This window comes from Pelodiscus sinensis, chromosome 10, assembly GCF_049634645.1.
Source record: "Pelodiscus sinensis isolate JC-2024 chromosome 10, ASM4963464v1, whole genome shotgun sequence".
NCBI classification, from domain to species: domain Eukaryota; kingdom Metazoa; phylum Chordata; order Testudines; family Trionychidae; genus Pelodiscus; species Pelodiscus sinensis.
Window position 1 is genome coordinate 4334305 of NC_134720.1, and position 21085 is coordinate 4355389.

General features: G+C 51.2%; 1 protein-coding gene across 1 annotated transcript in view; it reads right to left on the bottom strand.

Moving 5' to 3' along the window:
• The window catches only part of PCCB (propionyl-CoA carboxylase subunit beta), an 80713-nt gene extending 59655 nt beyond the window's left edge, over positions 1–21058 (bottom strand). The window contains exons 1-3 of the mRNA XM_075937379.1: positions 20891–21058; positions 11003–11122; positions 7623–7691 (exon numbers count right to left, since the gene is read on the bottom strand). Coding sequence (XP_075793494.1) covers positions 7623–7691; positions 11003–11122; positions 20891–21058 — 357 coding nt within the window. The remainder of the gene's footprint in view (positions 1–7622; positions 7692–11002; positions 11123–20890) is intronic.
• Between the last annotated feature and the right edge of the window lie 27 nt (positions 21059–21085).

Here is a 21085-nt window from a genome sequence, read left to right on the forward strand (position 1 = left end):
TTTTTAATATAACTTTAAATACTTCCAACATTTTATGTTTTTCAGTTTTAGGCAAAATTTAATAGATTTTCGTGGGCCCTAGAAGTTTCATTTTTTTCTGATCTGAGAAAAAACTTAAAACATTTTCTTCGACCCTAAAAGTTTATTTTTTTTCTTCTGATTTTAAAAGAATTTAAAACATTTTCGTGGGCCCCTAAAAGTATTGTGGGCCCTAGGTACTGTGCCTATTGGATAAGTCGGCCCTGGTTGTGCTGTCTTCACAAATGTTGGTGGTGGTCAAACAGGAGGGCAAAGTGTGTTAGGGTATGTCTACACTACAACGTTAATTCGAACTAACTTAGTTCGAATTAGTTAATTCGAACTAAGCTAATTCGAACTAGCATGTCCACATTAAAGTGGACCCTGAACCGGGCTTAAGGATGGCCAGAAGCAGTGCCGGCAGGGCATCAGAGGAGGACTTAGAGCGTGGAGATGCTGTCTCAGGCTAGCCGAGGGCTGTGCTTAAAGGGTCCCGACCCCCACCCCGGACAGACAGTTCTCAGGGGTGCCCCGCTTGCAAAGCAGTCCTGGCTTGGAGTGCCCGGACTACCCACACTGGGCACATCACAGCACTTGGCCATCAGCCCGGCTGCACTTGCCGCAGGCTGCCATCTGGAGAAAGGGAGCAATTGGGGGGCTGCAGGAGAGCTTCCACCCCCAGAAGCCCGCAGAGCCAGCCCAGTCCTCCCCATCGGGGGCACGTGCCCCATTCCTCCCTCACCTCCTTCCACTTACCCTTCCCTAGCCCCTCTTCTTGATGTACAAAATAAAAATAACGTGTCTTCCAAAACGGAATCTGTCTTTATTGAACAAAACTGGGGGAGACTGGGAAAAGGAGGTGGGAGAGGGGAAGAGAGAGGCTGGGAGAGGGGAGGGCAATTAAAATGATCAGGGGTTGGGAACAGGTCCCATATGAAGAGAGGCTAAAGAGACTGGGACTTTTCAGCTTAGAAAAGAGGAGACGGAGGGGGGACAGGATAGAGGTCTCTAAAAGCAGGAGTGGGGTGGAGAGGGTGCATACAGAAAAGTTCTTCATTAGTTCCCATAAAGAAGGACTAGAGGACACCAAAGGAAAGGAATGGGTAGCAGGCTTCAAACTAGTAACAGAAAGTTGTTCTTCACAAAGCAAAGAGTCAACCTGTGGAACTCCTTGCTGCAGGAGGCTGTGAAGGCTAGAACTAGAACAGAGTTTAAAGGGAAGTGAGATCAAGTCATGGAGGCTGGGTCCATGGAGTGGTATTAGCCAGGGGGTAGGAGTGGTGTCCCTGCCCAAGGTTTGTGGAAGGCTGGAGAGGGATGGCACGAGACAAATGGCTTGGTCACTGTCTTCGGTCCATCCCCTCCAGGGTCCCTAGGGTTGGCCGCTGTTGGCAGACAGGCTACTGGGCTAGATGGACCTTTGGTCTGACCCAGGACGGCCATTGTAAGCTCAGGGCTCAGGGTCGGGGGTCTCACTGGACCCCCTTGATTCTCTTGCATACCTGCTCCTGGGTGGCCAGGCTGGCAGCTCTCCTGCCCTAGCCAGCCACTTTCCTGTGCCTAGTGAGGAGATCGTGGACGAGGTCCACGATGTCTGCACTAGCCCAGGCGGGTGCCCGCCTCTTGCGGTCCCAGGCGCCGCCAGCCTGGTCCCGGGAAGAGGGGGAGGGCATCGGGTGGGTGGCTCGATCCGTGCCAGGTGCAGGGTCTGCTGGCTGGGTGCTGGCAGGCTTGCACCTGGCACGGGCACCGTAGCCAGCCCGTGCCCCTTTAAGGGGTCCGGGGCTGGGAGGGGGGCAGAAGAGTTTCCCTGGTGTTGGCCAGAGTGGCTAGCCTTCCACTAGTTCGAATTAAGGGGCTACACACCCCTTAATTCAAACTAGCTAGTTCGAACTAGGCTTAATCCTCGTAAAATGAGGTTTTCCTAGTTCGAACTAAGCGCTCCGTTAGTTCGAATTAAATTCGAACTAACGGAGTGCTAGTGTAGTGCCTATGAAAGTTAGTTCAAACTAACGTCCGTTAGTTTGAGCTAACTTTGTAGTGTAGACATACCCTTACAGATTAAAAAGCTGGTGAATTTTTACCTCCTTTGGGTGTTGCAAATGGCTCATGAATGGAAAAGTGGCTCCAAATAACTTCATTTTGTTGTTCCTTTTTAAAGAAGGCAATTCACGTAAGTAAAAATGCCATTGGTGCTAAAATATTTCTCCTAGTAAAACTATTTTTGCATCTAATGGCTAAAAATTTTCACCGTTTTTGTAAATGCACAACTTTATCTAAGTAAACAGTGCAACACAAAATAAAAGACAGCTGTAGTTTGTTTGGGTTTTTTCGTTTTTACTGATCCTGGGTGTATAGCCAAAGATATAATAATATTCAGTTTGTTCTTAAACATCTTACAAATATATTAGAGCAGCAGTTTTAAGTTTTGTTTCAGATACAAAGTGAGTTATAAGCTCTTAAACTGTTAACATTTAAAAGGCTTAACTGTACTTTTTGTAATATTTAATCAAGGAAAAATATCTAAATCCCAGTTTTGGAATATTTTACAATTTGCAAATTTTTTATGACTAAAGACCTTTTTCTTTTCTAGTTTTCTACATGATTAAAATAAAACCAGGATTTTGTTTTTGTAATTTCTAGAGGGCTGCACCCCCTGCTTGCTACACTCACCAACCCACCTCTGTCTGCCGTGGCCAAATCATGGCCTCCCCTCCCACCCGTGCAGGAAAGAGCTGCTGCCGCCCCCTGATGCTCCTGAAAGGAACCAGGGGCCAGCAGGGAACCCAGGATGCCCCCCGAGTAAGGGAGGGAATGCTGAGCCATGGCTGCTGCTTCCCCTTCTGACTCTGCCGAGGCTGGGGGGCAAAGCACCACAGAGTGAGATAATGATGTCACTGTCGTCCCTCAGGAATTTTTATAGATAGATATAGATATAGAGAGAGAATTTTATGAACTTACATCTGATCCTAGGAAAAACTGGTTCATAAACTCGAAGAATTAACTTGTGATAATTCACCCTAATTGTGAACTCAACTGATTTCATTCAAGCGAGTGTAAGTTCACAGAATGTCACAATCTATTACAGTAAAACCCATGTTATCCAGCACGCTCGGGGATTAGGGTGTTCCGGTTACCTAAAAGTTCCGGTTCTGTGAGGGTCCCATCAACCTAGGAAAAACCAGTGGACAATAATAGTAAAACTCAAGTTTATAATATTGGTAGTTTTGTAGTGTGAGGCAGTTGGTCTCACATTTCTATCTTGAGTTGAAGATGATTAGTACTTCTTAAATAAAAAATTGTTAAGCCAATCATGGTAAACCAAGTCTGGCCTGTGCGCCTGAAGATGTGACAGTATTGTGGGTGGGGGCAATGCAGGCTAACAAAGTTTTCTGGTTAACAGAGTGCTGGATAACAAAGGTTTCACTGTAAAATAATGTTAGTGGGAAAAAGATGTAAGAGAAACAGAAAGACTGCTTTAGTCCATATACAGTAAAACTCCATTGGTCCGGCATCCATTGGTCCGGCACTCCTGATGGTCTGGCACCATCAGGAACCCGAAAGTGCTCTGGCTGCAGGACAATTGGAGCTGCTCTGCGCCCGGCTTCCCCGATTCAGCTGCTGCTGAAATTGACCAGCAGCTGAATCGGGGAATCCGGGGGCAGAGCAGGTGGGGTGCTGCCGGGTTGGTCCCGTAGTGCTGCCCCTCGGGGCTGCGGGACCAACCGGGCAGCACCCCAGCTGCTCTTGGGGACGCCTGTGGAAGAGCAGCTGGAGTGCTGCCAGGGGACCAACTTGGTAGCACCCCAGCTGCTCTGCCCCAGGCATCCCCGATGCAAGCCACTGATCAGTTTCAGCAGCGACTGCATCGGGGATGCCTGGGGCAGAGCAGCTGGGGTGCTGCCAAGTTGGTCCCGTAGCACCTGCCCCTCAGCGCTGTGAGACCAACCTGGCAGCACCCCAGCTGCTCTGTCCCAGGTGTCCCGGATTCAGCCACTGCTGAAACTGACCAGCAGTGTCTGAATCGGGGACGCCTGGGGCAGAGCTGGACTATCGGAAGGGGGGGGGGGTTAGAGGAGTCTGAGGTGGCATCTCCCCCCCACCCCAGACACGTCATAGCTCCCCTTCCAATAGTCCGGCATATCTGATAATCCGGCACCCCCTGGGTGCTAAAGGTGCCGGATTATCGGAAGTTTACTGTAAAGAGGTCTACTGATAAATTCAAGGATTGCGTTGAGATCATGAGTGGTAAACAAAAGAAGTGTCGAACTAAAAAAACAACGAGCCAAAATGGGTCTATATACCTGTGACAGAGGCGCAAATAAAAGCAATGCCTTAAACAGCTCCATGTTAGTACAAGTTTTCCAGGTCTAGGAGCGGTTTAAAACACTGGGTGCTATGAAGTTTTTTCAGGAGTATGTTTCAAACAAGAAACAACTCAGTCCAGAGACCGAAGATCCAATTTTCTATCTTTGCTTCTTTTTTTCTCTCTCCTTTTGTGTATGTTTGTCTTGTTTTGTCTTAGGAAATGGGATTGGACTTCAATGGCACCAGCAACTGCAGCACATTTCAACTAACGTATTTTCTAGTCTAGAAAGGACAGTTATTACCATTTTAAATAGCATTTAAGACACTGTCAAACAAAAGGATTTCTTTTTTCTAAAAACTCTCCAGCTAAAGAGAAAAAGCAATGTTGCTAAAATAAAAGCCTTATTTAATATTTCACATTTCAAATGCTTTAACCATTTACAGGTTAAAAAGATTCTAAGTGTGTTTACAATGATATTAAGCAAGCTGAGGTCTGAATACCAAACACTGAACCTTGTTTAATGGTGGGCAGTAACTGGGTTATGTTAACATCTCTCTTTGGACCCATTTATTCCATCTAACTCGATATACCTGAACCAGTGCACACCATGCACTGATCACTTCATCATGAATTAATGCCTGGCTTACTCAAACTCCCAAGTCAAGTCATCTCAAAACACCAGTCCACTAAGGCATCAGCATCAAGCTTTATTAACCTTGCTAATAACAGTGCCCTCATGCTAAAAGATTCTCACTGGCTCCCTGTTTTCCACAAACATCAGTCTCCTCACCTTCTAGGCCAGTGGTCTCCGACCTTTTTACACCCAAGATCACTTTTTAAATGACAGAACAAGCCAAGATCTACTGCCGCCCCTTCCTCGAACCCCCGCCCCTTCCTCTCTATTCTCCTCCTCTCCATCACTTGCTATCCCCAACCCTTATACTGCTGCTTTTTTCCCCAATTCTTTTGTAGGAAGAGGTTTTTCCAACATTGGCCTGTCTAGACTAGACCAAATGTCAGAAAAACCCCTTCTTTTGGAAACCTCCTTATTCCTCGTGGAAAAAGGAATATAGGGGTGACCGAAAGAGCACATTTGCTCTGCCACTAAAAAGAGCAGAAGAACAAACACATCCCTGGATGCAGAAGAGTTTTCCTGGGATATCTCTGGAACCCTGAAAAACTCCTGCAGTCTAGCCGTACTCTCACTGGGTTGAGGCAGGATGTGTAGGCTCTGGGGTGGCAATGAGGAATTTGGGTGTGGGAAGGGGTGAGAGGTGCAAGCTCTGGGAGGAAATCTGGATGCAGGAGGAGGTGGAGAAGGGCACGCTGGCTCGGGGAGGAGGCTCCAGGCCAGGCAGTGTTGGGGTCAGATGTATGGATGGGGTACTAAGCAAGCCACAGGCTTCTGGGTATGAGGGTGCAGAAATTTGGGTTGGCGTATGTGAGGGGCTCAGGGCAGGGGGTTTCAGTGTATGATAGGTTAAGATCTAGGGTCTGGGGGAGTGCAGGAATGTTATGATGCTGTGGGCAGATGGGGGCTTGGCCCCAATTGGGGGTTTGTTGGCCAGGCTTCATTTTTAAATAAAATACTGTATCAAACACAAAAAGTTTCTGCATTGTCTTTATTTATGAGAAGGGCAGGGAACCAGTTTTGAGTCAGGGGTCACTGACCCACAGAAAAGTCAGTTGGGGCCACACAAGTGGATGCAAAATAAAACTCCTCCAAAAGCCCCACAAGCCTCATTAATGTGGCCCCTGCTGTACTGGTGGGAGCAGGAGGCATGATATTGGGGAAGGGTACCAGGGGGTACCGGGACAGGGTAGGGTGCCAATGGGTGGGGCAAGGGACAGGGTGCTGGGCCACTGGGTGCTGGGGCAGGGTACTTTCGGGGGTTTGGGCAGGGGGAGGGGACAGGGACCAGTACCTGGGGATCCTGCAGCTGCAGGCCAAGGCCCAAGAAGTGAGTGGGCTGCTCCCCCCAGCCCTAAACAGTAGCACAGTACCTGAAACACTGGTTCATTGTGTAGCCTGATGCCTTCCTGTGCGGGCTGGGAACGGGGGGATGGGGAGCCCTGGACCACGCCGGCTCCAGCTGGCATGCTCGAGACTTTATTCCCCTCTTCCTTGGGGCGTGGAGGGGAGGAGGAGAGTCCCAGACAGCCCCAACCTAAAATGCCGGTCCTTCGCGCGCTGGGGAATTTGTTCCCCTTCTGCCTTTCTGCGCGCGGGGAAGGGGTTGGGTGTCAGGGACAGCACTGGCTCTGGCTGCTCAGGTAGCGCGTGCTGCCATGGGGAGGGGAGGAGTAAGGCACAAGCTTCCCGAGCGGTTGTGGTTGGTGTGCACTGGGACTCCCCCCTCCCCCGCAGGCAGGCAGCAGGGGAATAAAGTCCCCAGCACACCGGCTCCAGCTGCTCGGGCAGTGTAAACGGGGAGTCCCAGATCACGCCAGCCCCAACCGCTTGGGCAACATGCGCTGCCCAAACAGCTGGAGCCAGCATGCTGGGGACTTTATTCCCCTGCTGCCTGCCTGCGGGGAAGGAGGGAGTCCCAGCTCATGCCAACTGCTACCGCTCGGGAAGCTTGCGCCTTACTCCTCCCCTTCCCAAGGCAGCACGCGCTGCCTGAGCAGCCAGAGCCGGCGTAGTCCCGGACACCCAACCCTTTCTCTGTGTGCAGGAAGGCAGCAGGGGAACAAAGTCCCCAGCGTGCAACGGACCAGAATTGTAAGTACCGCACCGGCTGTTCAGGGGGGAAGAAGAGCAGCCCACACACTTCCTGTACCAGGCGCGCGGCTGCAGAACTCTCCCCACCTTGCTGGAAGCCCGCACTACCTCCGTTGTTCCTGGAGGTAGCATCAGCGCGGCATTCATCTTGGGGGGTGGGGGCAGTGAGGGGCCCCCAAAAGCCTCGCGATCAACCGGTCAGACCCCCAGGATTGACGAGTAGATCGTGAGCAATGCGCTGGTAACCACGGTTCTAGGTTCAACTCTTACCACCCAGGTTCCTGATTCCCATCTCTCACACAATGGCGTTTATCATCAACCCTGTGGGCCTCTCCTTGCCTAACTGCCCCCTCACCCACAGTTACACATTGTTAGACCACTTCTATTACCCTGCTGCCACCCGTTGCAAAATGATCACACTGTTATGTTGGAACAATATTAGCTCAAGGGACAATTTACATAATTTAGATATTCTAGAAGACAAACACAACTGAAACTGAATTTACAAAAGATTAGCAAGTTTGAAAGGTCAAACTCACAACATATAATTGACACAAAGCAAAAGAATACCTGACTGAAGACATAAGCCAGTCTCCCATTAATACAGCCTTGGCCAGTTACCACACTGTCTCCAGGATACTGCATGAAAGAGTAAAGAACACGTAGGTCAGAGCAGTAATCAGATTCATTAAAATAATTATATCAACGTCTTCTGAATTCACACCCAAAGTATTTGTTAGCCTGGGAATGGGGCTGTCTCTTTTTCTTTGTTTATGGTGGTCACAAGCAGTCCCCAATCCCGATAAGGACATTTTGGGGCTACTATAATATAAGCAATAAATAAAACTTAATAGGGAAAAATGATGAGAACTCTGTAGCTTTGTTTAAACTTCAGAAAATTGAGGTGTTAATGTGACACTGAAACTAAACATTAAAATGCAAGGAAACACAGTTATTGGTACGCTGTGCTCCTCGGAGCCCACCAATGCCAACTAGCATGCATGTCAGACCTGACACACTCATTATCCCCAACACGCTGTGATCATAACACGTTTCTAAAAGCTGTCAGGTAAGGTACCATATGTAAACTGGCCACATGCGGTTCCTGAAAATAAAAATCATGGTGTAATATATATGGATTTTATTCAGATGATACGGGCATACTGGAAATATTTTCTTAAATAGATTTGGAAGATAGGGCACGTCATGTGCTTACTCATGTGTGAACACAGCCCGGGGCCTATCCTGCCACGCCACCAGATCCAGCCCGTGGATACCGGAGACTCACTTGGGTGACTCCCAGCAGCCCAGCACATTTCTCAAGCAGCTCACTGCTTGTCCTGCCCCTCCATACGCTGCTCAGAAAAGTGTCTGCCTGGCTGTTTGTCTTTCATAGCTCTGAGCCCAGGGGAAGGGGGAGAGGCTTCACCCGCTGTCCCTGCCCCCAGCACAATCATACTGGCCAGTTTCTGGCCAATGGGAGCTGCCTGTTTGAAGAACAGGCAGTACGTGAAGCACCACCCCCAATCCCCTCAAGGCTTGTAGTTAATTCACAGATGTACATGGCCCCTGAAGCCAGTGCAGGGGCAGAGCAGTCAGGGAATCTGCCTGAGAAACGTGCTGGGCTGCTGGGAGTCACCCAAGTCTCCTGGCCAAAGCCTGCCACCGGCACCCCAGCCCCTTCTCCCCCCAACCCTCTGCCCACCCCAAACTGATACTCCCTCCCAGCCTCTACACTCCAATCCTCTGTCCTAGGTCTCAACCTCCTCCTGCTCTAGGTCACAACCCAAACGCTTGTACCCCAGGTCACAACTGCCTCCTTCACCCAAACTCCCTCCTAGACCCCACACTCCTACCTGCACCTCAGTCCCATACCCCAAGTTCCCCTCTGCACCCAGCCTCCATCCCAGATCCCATACCTCCTCCATTAATACTATGGAAGAGTGCGGCCCTTGACCACTTTCCAAAATCTCGGAGTGTCCCCCCCCCATCAAAAGTTATTACCCACCCTTGCTCTAAACAAAGGAATGGGATTCACTTGACTGTCTGGACCGCTGGCAGAGGACAATGAAAGAACATTAACATACACCTCTAAAAAGCTATCACGCTAACAGATTTATTCTTTTATTACAAAGCCATCTCAGCACTGTGTCCTGAAGTCAGAGTTAACCAAACAAGCTGGCATTTGCTCTGACCTGGAGGAGGGATGTAGGAGGGGGTGCAGGGCCTGGGAGGCAGTTGTGATCTGGGGCAGGTGTGCAGGAGGGACTACAGGGGTTTGGGTTGTGACCTGGGCAGAGAGTTGGGAGAAGGGTTGGGGTACCAGGGGAAGAATCTGGTCGGGAGGCACTTACTCTAGGCAGCTCCTGGCCAGCAGCCCAGAGGAACCTTCTGGCAGACTCCCTCTCTGCTTCATCCCCATACGCCGCTCCAAGCAGCTGGCTGCAAGGGCCATGTGTGTGTCTGTGTGCCACATGCCCCTTTTAAGGGGCCCTCTACATGCTGCCTGCACTGCAAACACAGCCCAGGCAGCTCATACTGGCCTGCTGCCTGGGCTATGGGACAGCAGTAGGCTGGATCTGTAGGTCTGGTGGCCCTACAGACTGTATTTTGCCAGCTTCTGCTCCAGACTATAATTAAGCCCATGTCACAGAAAGAGCTTGACATAATTGCTCTAGTACTAAGATGGACTTGTCTAAATCAAAGTGATATAAAAGACCAATTGTACTCACGTGAGAGGGAAGTAACAAAGAATAGGATTAATTGCCTTATGCCAGGACACACACACCTTACCACCTAAGATGCTTGCTGAGCAGGGGGAAGGATCGGTGTGGCCCCAGCCGCCACTTCCCATGGCGGCCTCTGGCTGGAAACAATGAAGCCAGTGAGAGCTGTGAGGCTCTGTGGCTATGGATCCTTTAGGACAGTGTTTCCCAAATGGTGTTCTGAGGAACCCCGAGGTTCCGTGAAGTGAAAATAAGGTTTCCGCGAGAAAATTCCATAACAATAACATTTTATGATTTAAATTTGTTTTTGTACACATTAAATGTGATTTTTGTTTTTAAATATGTTCAATTAAACTAAATGTTCATCTCATGACCTTGTTTAGCATTTGTTTATTATTATCCTTATTTATCTGTGGTCTACTTTTTCAGCTCCATATATTAGACTGTTATTAGGGGTTCCGCAAAATTCTTTTGAGTTTAAAAGGGTTCCATGGCCAAATAAAATTGGGAAACGCTGCTTTAGGAGAACAAAGTGGCACAGGTCTGCTAGCTGCTTTCCCAAAGCAGGCTCGCAACCCACTTTGAGAAACACTGATCTAGAACATTCCTGGCAGGTGTTTGTCTGACCTGTTCTTAAAACCTTCAATGATAAAGATCCCACAATCTCTTTAGACAATTTGTTCCAGTGCTTAACTACCTTTACATTTAGAAAAATTTTCCTAACATCTAACCTAAATTTCCGTTGCTAGATTCTTCTAGTCTGCAGAAGAGTGAGGGGGGATTTGAGAGCAGCCTTCAGCTTCCTGAAGGGAGGTTCCAAAGAGGCTGGAGAGAGGCTGTTCTCAGTAGTGACGGATGGCAGAACAAGGAGCAATGGTCTCAAGTTGCAGTGGGGGAGGTCTAGGTTGGATATTAGGAAAAACTATTTCACTAGGAGGGTGGTGAAGCACTGGAATGGGTCACTAGGAGGGTGGTGAAGCACTGGAATGGGTTACCTAGGGAGGTAGTAGGTAGAATCTCCATCCCTAGAAGTTTTTAAGTCCCAGCTTGACAAAGCCCTGGCTGGGATGATTTAGTTAGGGTTGGTCCTTCTTTGGGTAGGGGGCTGGACTCGATGACCTCCTGAGGTCTCTTCCAGCCCTAGGATTGTATGATTCTTGTCCTATCCTCACTGAATAAGGAGAACAATTTATTGCCCTAAGCATTAAAAAGCACAAGAAATACCTTATTCTGATCAGACTCCATCCCAAAGTCTGCGCACCTGTGCTCCACGAACATGTCATACTCAACAAAACTGCCAGGGTCCAGCAACAGAAGAATGCGCTCCCTCGCCGTCAGCTTTCCCTGAAATGCAGCAGACAACATTTAACAGGACTGTTATCTGGTTAAACATCCTGGCAAGACAGAACTTAATACCACTGAAAGAAAACACATGAGGGTTAATATATTTATCAAAGAACTCAGAAGCACCCCCCATTTCATCCCTTACTGAAATCCAGGCTGGGGAGAACAACCAATGTGAAAGGTGCCTGCTGGTGGAATCTCTCAGGAAGCAGGTGGGAGAGCTACAGCAGGAGGTGGCTAGCTAGGCTGAGGAGCATCCGAATCCACGAGGAATTCCTTGAGAGTATTCATGTGGAGACAGCTGAGTCTGAGGTAGCTCTCCGACTACAAAAGACTGCTGACACACCACTGATGGAGGAGGAGATGGCTCTGACTCAGGCAGGACGCTGGCAGCTGGTCACTTCTGGCAGCAGGCGGTGCTTCACTTCTACTCCCAACCCTCCCGCCGTGATTCTGGAGAACCGTTACACTGTTTTGGCCATGGGACATAAGGAATCACACCCTAAAGCAGAAGAGGAGAAGCCTTCTACCCCCAAGGCTGGGAGGTCTGCAGCCTTGATTGCGAGAAGGAAATATAGGGTAGTGGTGATTGGCGACACTCTTCTGAGGGGAACAGAGGCACCCATCTCTTGCCCTGACATGTCATCTGGGGAGGTATGCTGTCTGCCAGGGGCCTGTATCTGAGACGTTATGGATTTCAGGAAGACAGATTTTAGTAAACTCAGAGAGTTGAAAGATAAGGTCCTACAAGTATACTGGAAGCAAGAGGAAGACTAAAGACAGGGTAGGCCCATTGCTCAGTGAAGAGGGGAAACAATAACAAGAAACTTGGAAATGGCAGAGGTGCTTAATGACTTCTTTGTTTCGGTCTTCACTGAGAAGTTTGATGATGAAGGAATGCCTAACAATGAATGCTAGCGGAAATGGGGTAGGTTTAGAAGTTAAAATAAAAAAAGAACAAGTTAAAAATTACTTAGAAAATTAGATATCTTCAAGTCACCAGGGCCTGATGAAATGCATCCCAGAATACTCAAGGAACTTGGAGGTATCTGAGCCTTTAGTTATCATCTTTGAAAACTCATGGAAGTCAGGAGAGATTCCAGAAGACTGGAAAAGGGCAGAAATAGTGCCCATCTATAAAAACGGAAATAAGAACAACCCAAGAAACTTCAGACCAGTCAGTTTAACTTCTGTACTAGGAAAGATAATGGAACAAGTAATTAAGGAATTAATCTGCAAACACCTGGAAGATAATAAAGTGACAGGTAACAGCCAATATGGATTTGTAAAGAACAAATCATGTCAAACCAATCTGATAGCTTTTTTTGATTGGATAACAAGCCTTGTGGATAAAGGAGAAGTGGTGGACGTGATATACTTGACTTTAGTAAGGCATTTGACACGGTCTTATATGACTTATCAATAAATTAGGGAAATACAACCTAAATGGGGCTACTATAAGGTGAGTGCATAACTGTCTGGATAACAGTTCTCAGAGAGTAGATATTAATGATTCACAATCATTCTGCAACAGTGTAACAAGTGGGGTTTCACAGGGTGTGTTTTGGGACTTTCCCTTGCAACAAACCCCGGTGCCAGCTTTCTCCACATATTTACTCTGCTGACACCATTATTGGACCTAACCATGCCAGTTACAAGATCAAGAACACATATTCCTGTTCATCCAGAAATATAATTTATGCCATCATGTGCCTAAAGTGTCTGTTTGCTATGTACATTGGACAAACGTCTCAGACACTTCGCCAAAGAATCAATGCCCACAAAACAGACATAAGACTCTCTCACAGAGAGAAAGCTGTTGCTTGCCATTTCAGCCAGACTGACCATTCCCTCAATGACCTTAAAACATGCATATTGCTTCAAAGAGACTTTAACTCCAGATTTCAACGAGAAGCTTCAGAACTGTCATTCATGCTTAAATTTGACACTTTATGTATGGGTTTAAACAAAGACTCTATCTCACCCATTACAAAGATAGCTTCCCCAATTATCACCCCTAATGTCATTAACGCAGAGAAACTTCCCCTATTATCACCCCTATGTCATTACCTCACAGACACTAACCTTCCCCCCTCACCCCTAGTCTTTTCTAAAATTTGATTTGTCAATTTCACATGTGTTCTTTTTTTGATTGTATCACTTTGGTATATATGGTTGCGCTGATTTTCTTCCACATATTGATCTGAGGAAGTGGGTCTGGCCCACGAAAGCTCATCACCTAATAAACCATCTTGTTAGTCTTTAAAGTGCTACATACTTCTGTCTTTTGTTTCAGCTAGACCAGACTAAAACGGCTGCATCTCTATCACTGTTTTGGGACTGGTTCTGTTCAATATCTTCATCAACGATTTAGATAACGGCATAGAGAATATAATTATTAAGTATGCAGATGATACCAAACCGGCAGAATTTGCAAGTGCTTTGGAGGATAGGGTCAAAATTCAAAACGATCTGGACAAACTAGAAAAATGGTCTGAGGTAAATAGGATGAAGTTTAATATGGACAAATGCAAAGTACTTTACTTAGGAAGGAACAATGAGTTTCACACATACAGAATGGGAAGTGATTGTCTAGGAAGGAGTACTGCTGAAAAGGATTTAGGTGTCACAGTGGACAACAAGTTAATCATGAGTCAACAGCGTTACACTGTTGTAAAAAAGCAAACATGATTCTGGGATGCATTAATAGCAGTGCTGTGAGCAAGACACGAGAAGTCATTCCTCCGCTTCACTCTGTGCTGATTATGTCTCAGCTGGAGTATTGTGTCCAGTTCTGGGCACCACATTTCAAGAAAGAAGTGGAGAAATTAGAGGGTCCAGAGAAGAGCAATAAAAAAAGATTAAAGGTCTAGAAAACATGACCTATGAGGGAAGACTGAAAGAATTGGCCTTGTTTAGTTTAGAAAAGAGAAGACTGAAGGGGGACATGATAGCAGTTTTCAAGTACAGGCAGTCCCCAGGTTACGTACAAGATAGGGACTGTAGGTTTGTTCTTAAGTTGAATCTGCATGTAAGTCGGAACAGGTGTCAGCCACTGCTGAAACTGATCAGTTTCAACCGGGGCTGAATCTGGACGCCAGTTCTGACTTACATACAGATTCAACTTAAGAACCCCAGGCGTCCCCAAGTCAGCTGCTGCTGAAACTGATCAGCGGCTGATTCCAGGAAGCCTGGGGCAGGGAGACGGGGAGCAAAGCCTTGGAGCACGCCCGCAGCGGGACAGCCCAGGCGCGCTTGGGCTGTCCCCCTGCGGGCGTGCTCCAAGGCTTTGCTCCCCGTCTCCCTGGTCTGCAGGGAGACGGGGAGCAAAGCCTCGGAGCACGCCCACAGCGGGACAGCCCGGGCGCGCTTGGGCTGTCCCTCTGCGGGCGTGCTGCAAGGCTTTGCTCCCCGTCTCCCTGCAGACCAGGGAGACGGGGAGCAGCTTTTCTCGCCCCGGAGGACGGGGGCGGCGGACCGCGGCGCATCTGGGCGTCCCGCCGCTCCCGTCCTCCGGGACGAGAAAAGCCCCGTTTGTAACTGCAGATCCGACATAAGTCGGATCCGCGTAACTCGGGGACTGCCTGTATCTAAAAGGGTGCTAAAAGGTGGAGGGAGAAAAATAGTTCTCCTTGGCCTCTGAGGATAGGACAAGAAGCAAGGGGCTTAAATTGCAGCAAGGGAGGTTTAGGTTGGACATTAGGAAAAACTTCCTGTCAGAGTGGTTAAACACTGGAATAAATTGCTTAGGGGAACTGGAATCTCCATCACTGGAGATATTTAAGAGTAGGATGGATAGACATCTATCAGGGATGATCTAGACCAGCGGTCGGCAACCTTTTCATCCCAAAGAGCCAAACTACATCAAAATTCAGAAGTGGTCAACAAAGAGCCAAATAAGAAAGCCCCTATGCATGACTGTAAATATACAACTTAATATTAGTGATAATTGACAATGATAAATAGCAGCACAAAGGAAACACTGTACTCACAGACTTCTGCTGCTGCATCTTTTCACACATTTCTTTGAAGTTTACATCATAACTGGTCAAATCCAACTTTGTGCACACATTCAGCCTGTTTTTTGTCAATCTTGTGGCAGGGGGCTGGGGATGTGGGGTGCAGGAGTTAGGGTTGCGGTGTATGAGGGGATCAGGGCAAGGGATTTGGGTGCATGATGGACTCAGTGCACAAGGCTGTGGTGGGGGATGCAGGACTGTTATGGCAGGGGACTGGGGATGGGGGTATGTTGGGCTCAGGGTTGGTGAGTGGGGGCTGCAGGAGTGTTATGATACTCTGGCCAGATGGGGGTGGGTCCCAATTGGGGGCTTGTTGGCCAGGCTTGTTTTTAAATAAAGTAAAAATACTATGTCCAACACAAAAGGTTTCAACATTGTTTTTATTTATGGCAGGGGTGAGGAACCTTTTTTGGGTTGGGGACCACTTACCCACAGAAAAATCAGTCCGGGTCCACACAAATGAGAAGCAAAAAAATCCTCTAAACCACCCCAACTCTCACTGATGAGACCCCCAACTGAAACACCTCACTCCCCTGGTGCTTCACCCCCATGGTGGGGGGAGGGACAGGGAGGACTGAGGTTCAAGGCCTCAGGCCAGGTTTACTCTTCTGGGGTTCCAGGGTTAGTGGATTTTGTGCCCCCCCCCCCAGGCTCTGGGGTGGGGCCAAAAATGAGGGGTTAAGTGTGAGGGACAGGGCTGCCAGTGAATGGGATAGGGATGGGGGTGCAGGATCTGGGCAGGAGATAAGGTGTAGGAGGGGTGAGGGTGCGAGATCTAGGTGGGAGGTAGGGTGCAGGAGCGGGTTGGCAGTAGGGTGTTTGGCCAGGGACATGCAGCAGGAGTGCGCTGGGGGCAGGGTATCTGGCTAGGAGGCAGGAGTGGGCTGGGGGCAATGAGTCTGGCCGGGGGCAGGACTCTGGGCAGTGTGTCTGGCCAGGGGGCAGGAGCGTACTGGGGGCAGGCTGTCTGGCCGGGGGGGGGGTAAGTGAGTATGTGGTCTGGGGTTGGGAAGGGCCACTTACTTGCTTTCACACCACGTGTAACACGCCCCTCGCTGCTCCAATTCACCAGGCAGGATTTGCAGGGAAAGCCTCCAGGAACTGTTTCCCAGGAGAAAGACAATGGCAGCACATGGAGCCATTTTTGCTTCCTGGTTTCCCGCACACCGGGAGAAGGAAAAGGGCGGCACATGGAGCCTTTTTGTTACCCGTACGCCAGATCCAGCAAGGAGGCTCAGGGCTTTCTCTCCCCATCCTGCTCCCTCTCCCCTTCAGGAACCTGGTGCTGGTGTTCCAATCTTGTTGGAGGCAGTAAGGCTGTAGCACCAGCATTGGCTCCCTGCTGTGAGGGCAGCTGGGGGGCTGAGTTGGGGCTCCAGAAGAGCCATATCTGGCTTACGAGGCATAGGTTGCGGACCCCTGATCTAGACAGTGCTTGGTCCTGCCTTGAGGGCAGGGGACTGAATTCAATGTCCTCTCGAGGTCCCTTCCAGTTCTAGTATTCTATGATTCTACCTTTTGTTTCACTAAGCCACTGCCTGACCCCTTCCCACAGTATTTAAAACAATGAAAGTAATCTAAATATCAGTTAAGGCAAACACAATACATAAACTGAAAGTGGAAAACAGCAGGCAAGGAAACGCCATTATTTCTGGAGAGAACATCAGGACAGAGGTGATGGGTGATCCCTGAGAAGTCCTGTTAAAAAGCTGCGAAGTGCAGTGTCTGTTTCTATTTACTCTGAACAATTTGTTTTGATGTTAGGCTTATTTTTTCTAATGGCAGAAAGCACACGGAAGTAATCCTTTCACAACTAACCCAATTCAATCTCTCACACAGCCCCCTCCTCCCCTCGGTGCCCTTTAGGGAGGGCTGAAGATCCCCCGCCCCCGATTTGTATGGAGAACATTGCTGGCTTTTCCTCTGTCAGGGAGCAAGGGGAAGTTTACAGTTTGCTGCATTCCTCATTCTGGTTGAAGAGCACAGGGGGCAGAAGAATCTGGATCCACCCCAGCTGGGAGACATGTACCCCTCCCCTGGCTGTGCCCACGGAAACTGCATGGAGAGGCACTTCTAGCCTGGCCTCACACTGCTGTGGTACGAGAGAGCTGCGGCAGTGCTCTCTCGCTGGGGCAGCCTGCATACTGAACCCTTCATCCCCAACCGCAAGCAATAATTTAAATGAAGCACGGACATTTTCATTTTATTTTCCAAAAACCAAAATTAATTGTGTTAAGGACTCAAGCAACAATGGGTAAATCTAGTTCTTTACAAAGAAGTGGGTTGGGGACCTCTTCCAGTAAGAGCAAGTGGAGACCAGTCTCCTCATAGCCCAACCTGCTAGGAGAGAGCTAATCACCCAGACCCATTGGCAAGAATGGGATGGTGGTGGTTTAAGTCATACTCCTCTGGTCCCAGAGGATGTTGGGATGGAGTACATGGAAGTGTGTGTGCGGAATCACTGCAAAGGTCACATGGCCCTCAAGAAGTGGCTGCACAGGCATCAGTGTTGGTTAGAGGGGGTGTGTGTGGGCAGGCAGCAGAGAGTCAGGGATTAGGGGATAGGGAAGGATTTGGGGGTAAGGGAATCAATTTGAGGTATGGAGATGTCAGGCTGGTGGTTACCTACCAGCTCTGTGTTCTTGGGGAACCAAGGCATGGACACCTGTCAGCCCTGTGTTCTTGGGGAGCCAGGGCATGATGCTCATGGAAGACACTCCCTTCCCCAGGGCCTCTGAATGAACCAATGACAAAGGAATGAAAAAGCAGAGGAAGACACACCTAAACCCCTCTGGAGAAATGTGATAGGATTAAGGGAACACCCCAGCCTCATCTGCATCCCAGATTGAACAGACAGACATTCATATTAGCATACAGAATGGAGAAGAGCACTTCCAAAACAAGCACACTGAACAATAGCTCGTCACCTATTAAACCATCTTGTTAGTATTTAAAGTGCTACATAATTTTTCCTTTTGTTTTGACTGAACAATGGGATACTGAAAGCGGAAAAGCACTGTCTGGTGGGAAATCTCTGCTCTGGATGCTAATGAACCCATGCCTGCTCACACCCAGATCATTAATTATCAGACCAATTTTAGTAATAGATCCTCTATTAATAAGGAAAATAGTGAAACTGCCTAACTGCACGATGAGCTCTCTCAAGGAACACCACCCACAGCCAGGAATGATCAGTTTCTATTGAGCCTAAACAAAACAACTTTAGAATATTCCCCTGAACTATCTATTTACCCATAAACAAATCCAGTGTTCCTTTTGAACCATGTTTATGTCCCTACAAAAACTCCTACCCTTGCTCAAGAAAACTGTTCTGATGCCTGGATCTAAAGTCTGCTTCAGTTCCACTGGGACTTCTCCTCCTGACTGACTGCAACACTCTGGACCCCAGCTGCCTGTCTCCAACACTCTGGACCCCAGCTGCCATCACCATGTGGGAACCTGGATTAAGCTTCACAGAGTGCTGAGATCCCTCTCTTCCCCCTCCCACACTCCCCCTCAGGTGCAACCTCCTGACTCTGCTTTATGTGATCAGTTCTAGTTTGCTAGCCCTACCATTTGTGAACAGATTTAAGTTAGATTTAATATTGTAACTGTTTTGTTTGTTTGACTCTCCTTGTATGGTTACTACCTAGCAATAAATAACTTTCATTGTTAAACTAGTTGTTGCTCTCTCTCCTCTCTTTCTCCCTCAAGGGTATTTTGGTCTCTCTATTCACTCTGCAATAATACTCCTTGTACCCAAGCAAAAGATCACTGTAGCATCCAAAACTCCTGTGGGTTTGCTCATCAAATAGCGGAACAGTTGTGGCGTGAAAATGGGGATAGGAAGGTGCTGAACCTGGGGGCCTATGAGGTGGCAGCTTAAAGTGCTATTAAACCCAGTCCACTGAGTCCAAGGGCACATGAGGGTCCCAGCTCAGCATTGCTTACTCCAGAGTCATACAAGGGGTCAGCTTGTGAGCGCTGATTAACCCTCTCAGAGGTGCTCTGTTACTGTGGATGGGAGTGTCAGTGTTTTCTGGGGAACATAGTTCCTGCAGGGGAGCTCCATTAGGAGGGAATTAGCAGCAGGGAGAAGTACAGCCCTGTAGGAGAGCACAAGTAGCATACTGATAGACTTATTAATCTCCCCTCCCCCAAAAGAATAACCCTAATAATGAGCACACCCCACAGTAACGAGCACAGCTGATAACAGGTGAGGGGGGAAGAAATGGGGTGGGCCAGTGGGTGTGTGGGGGGGGGGTCAAGGGAACCCAGAAAAGGGTGGGGTTGGTGCCAGGGTCTGGGAGGCCAGAGTCAGAGGCTGGTGTCCAGGTCAGGTCTCACCAGAGATCAGGTCTGGGGTTAGTTGGGGGTGTTGGCAGACGGGCCGGGGCCAGGGCCAAGGACTCGGGGGGGTCAGGCTCGGGGGCAGGGGGCAGCTGGCGCGGGAGGCGGGGAGCGGGCTCTGGGGCAGGGGGCAGCCGGCGGGAGAGGCGGGGGGCGGGCACTGGGGCAGGGGGCAGCTGGCGCGGGGGGCGGGCTCTGGGGCAGGGGGCAGCCGGCGGGAGAGGCGGGGGGCGGGCTCTGGGGCAGGGGGCAGCTGGCGCGGGAGGCGGGGAGCGGGCTCTGGGGCAGGGGGCAGCTGGCGCGGGAGGCGGGGAGCGGGCTCTGGGGCAGGGGGCAGCTGGCGCGGGAGGCGGGGAGCGGGCTCTGGGGCAGGGGGCAGCTGGCGCGGGAGGCGGGGGGCGGGCTCTGGGGCAGGGGGCAGCTGGCGCGGGAGGCGGGGGGCGGGCTCTGGGGCAGGGGGCAGCTGGCGCGGGAGGCGGGGGGCGGGCTCTGGGGCAGGGGGCAGCTGGCGCGGGAGGCGGGCTCTGGGGCAGGGGGCAGCTGGCGGGGGAGGCGGGCTCTGGGGCAGGGGGCACCTGGCGGGGGAGGCGGGCTCTGGGGCAGGGGGCAGGGGGCACCTGGCGCGGGAGGCGGGCTCTGGGGCAGGGGGCAGCTGGCGCGGGAGGCGGGGGGCGGGCTCTGGGGCAAGGGGCAGCTGGCGCGGGGGGCGGGCACTGGGGCGGGGGGCGGCTGGTGGGGGCGGCGGGGGGCGGGCTCTGGGGCAGGGGGCAGCTGGCGCGGGGGGCGGGCTCTGGGGCAGGGGGCAGCTGGCGCGGGAGGCGGGGGGCGGGCTCTGGGGCAGGGGGCAGCTGGCGCGGGAGGCGGGGGGCGGGCTCTGGGGCAGGGGGCAGCTGGCGCGGGAGGCGGGGGGCGGGCTCTGGGGCAGGGGGCAGCTGGCGCGGGAGGCGGGCTCTGGGGCAGGGGGCAGCTGGCGGGGGAGGCGGGCTCTGGGGCAGGGGGCACCTGGCGGGGGAGGCGGGCTCTGGGGCAGGGGGCAGGGGGCACCTGGCGCGGGAGGCGGGCTCTGGGGCAGGGGGCAGCTGGCGCGGGAGGCGGGGGGCGGGCTCTGGGGCAAGGGGCAGCTGGCGCGGGGGGCGGGCACTGGGGCGGGGGGCGGCTGGTGGGGGCGGCGGGGGGCGGGCTCTGGGGCAGGGGGCAGCTGGCGCGGGGGGCGGGCTCTGGGGCAGGGGGCAGCTGGCGCGGGGGGCGGGCACTGGGGCGGGGGGCGGCTGGTGGGGGCGGCGGGGGGCGGGCTCTGGGGCAGGGGGCAGCTGGCGCGGGGGGCGGGCTCTGGGGCAGGGGGCAGCTGACGGGGGGATCAGGCTGAGGCGGGAGGGGCCCGGCCGGCGGAGGGACTCACCCGTTTGTGCTGCGCATCGATGCGGGCCTGGCCGCCCCCCAGCAGCGCGGCGCGGCGCTTCTCGGCGATGCGCTGGGGCACGGAGCTGCGGGCGCAGCCCGAGCGGGGCCGGACCAGGCGCGCCCGCGGGACCAGCAGGAGCCGGGGCAGGAGCCGGAGCGCGGCCATGGCCGAGAGCAGCGCGGCGCGTGCACG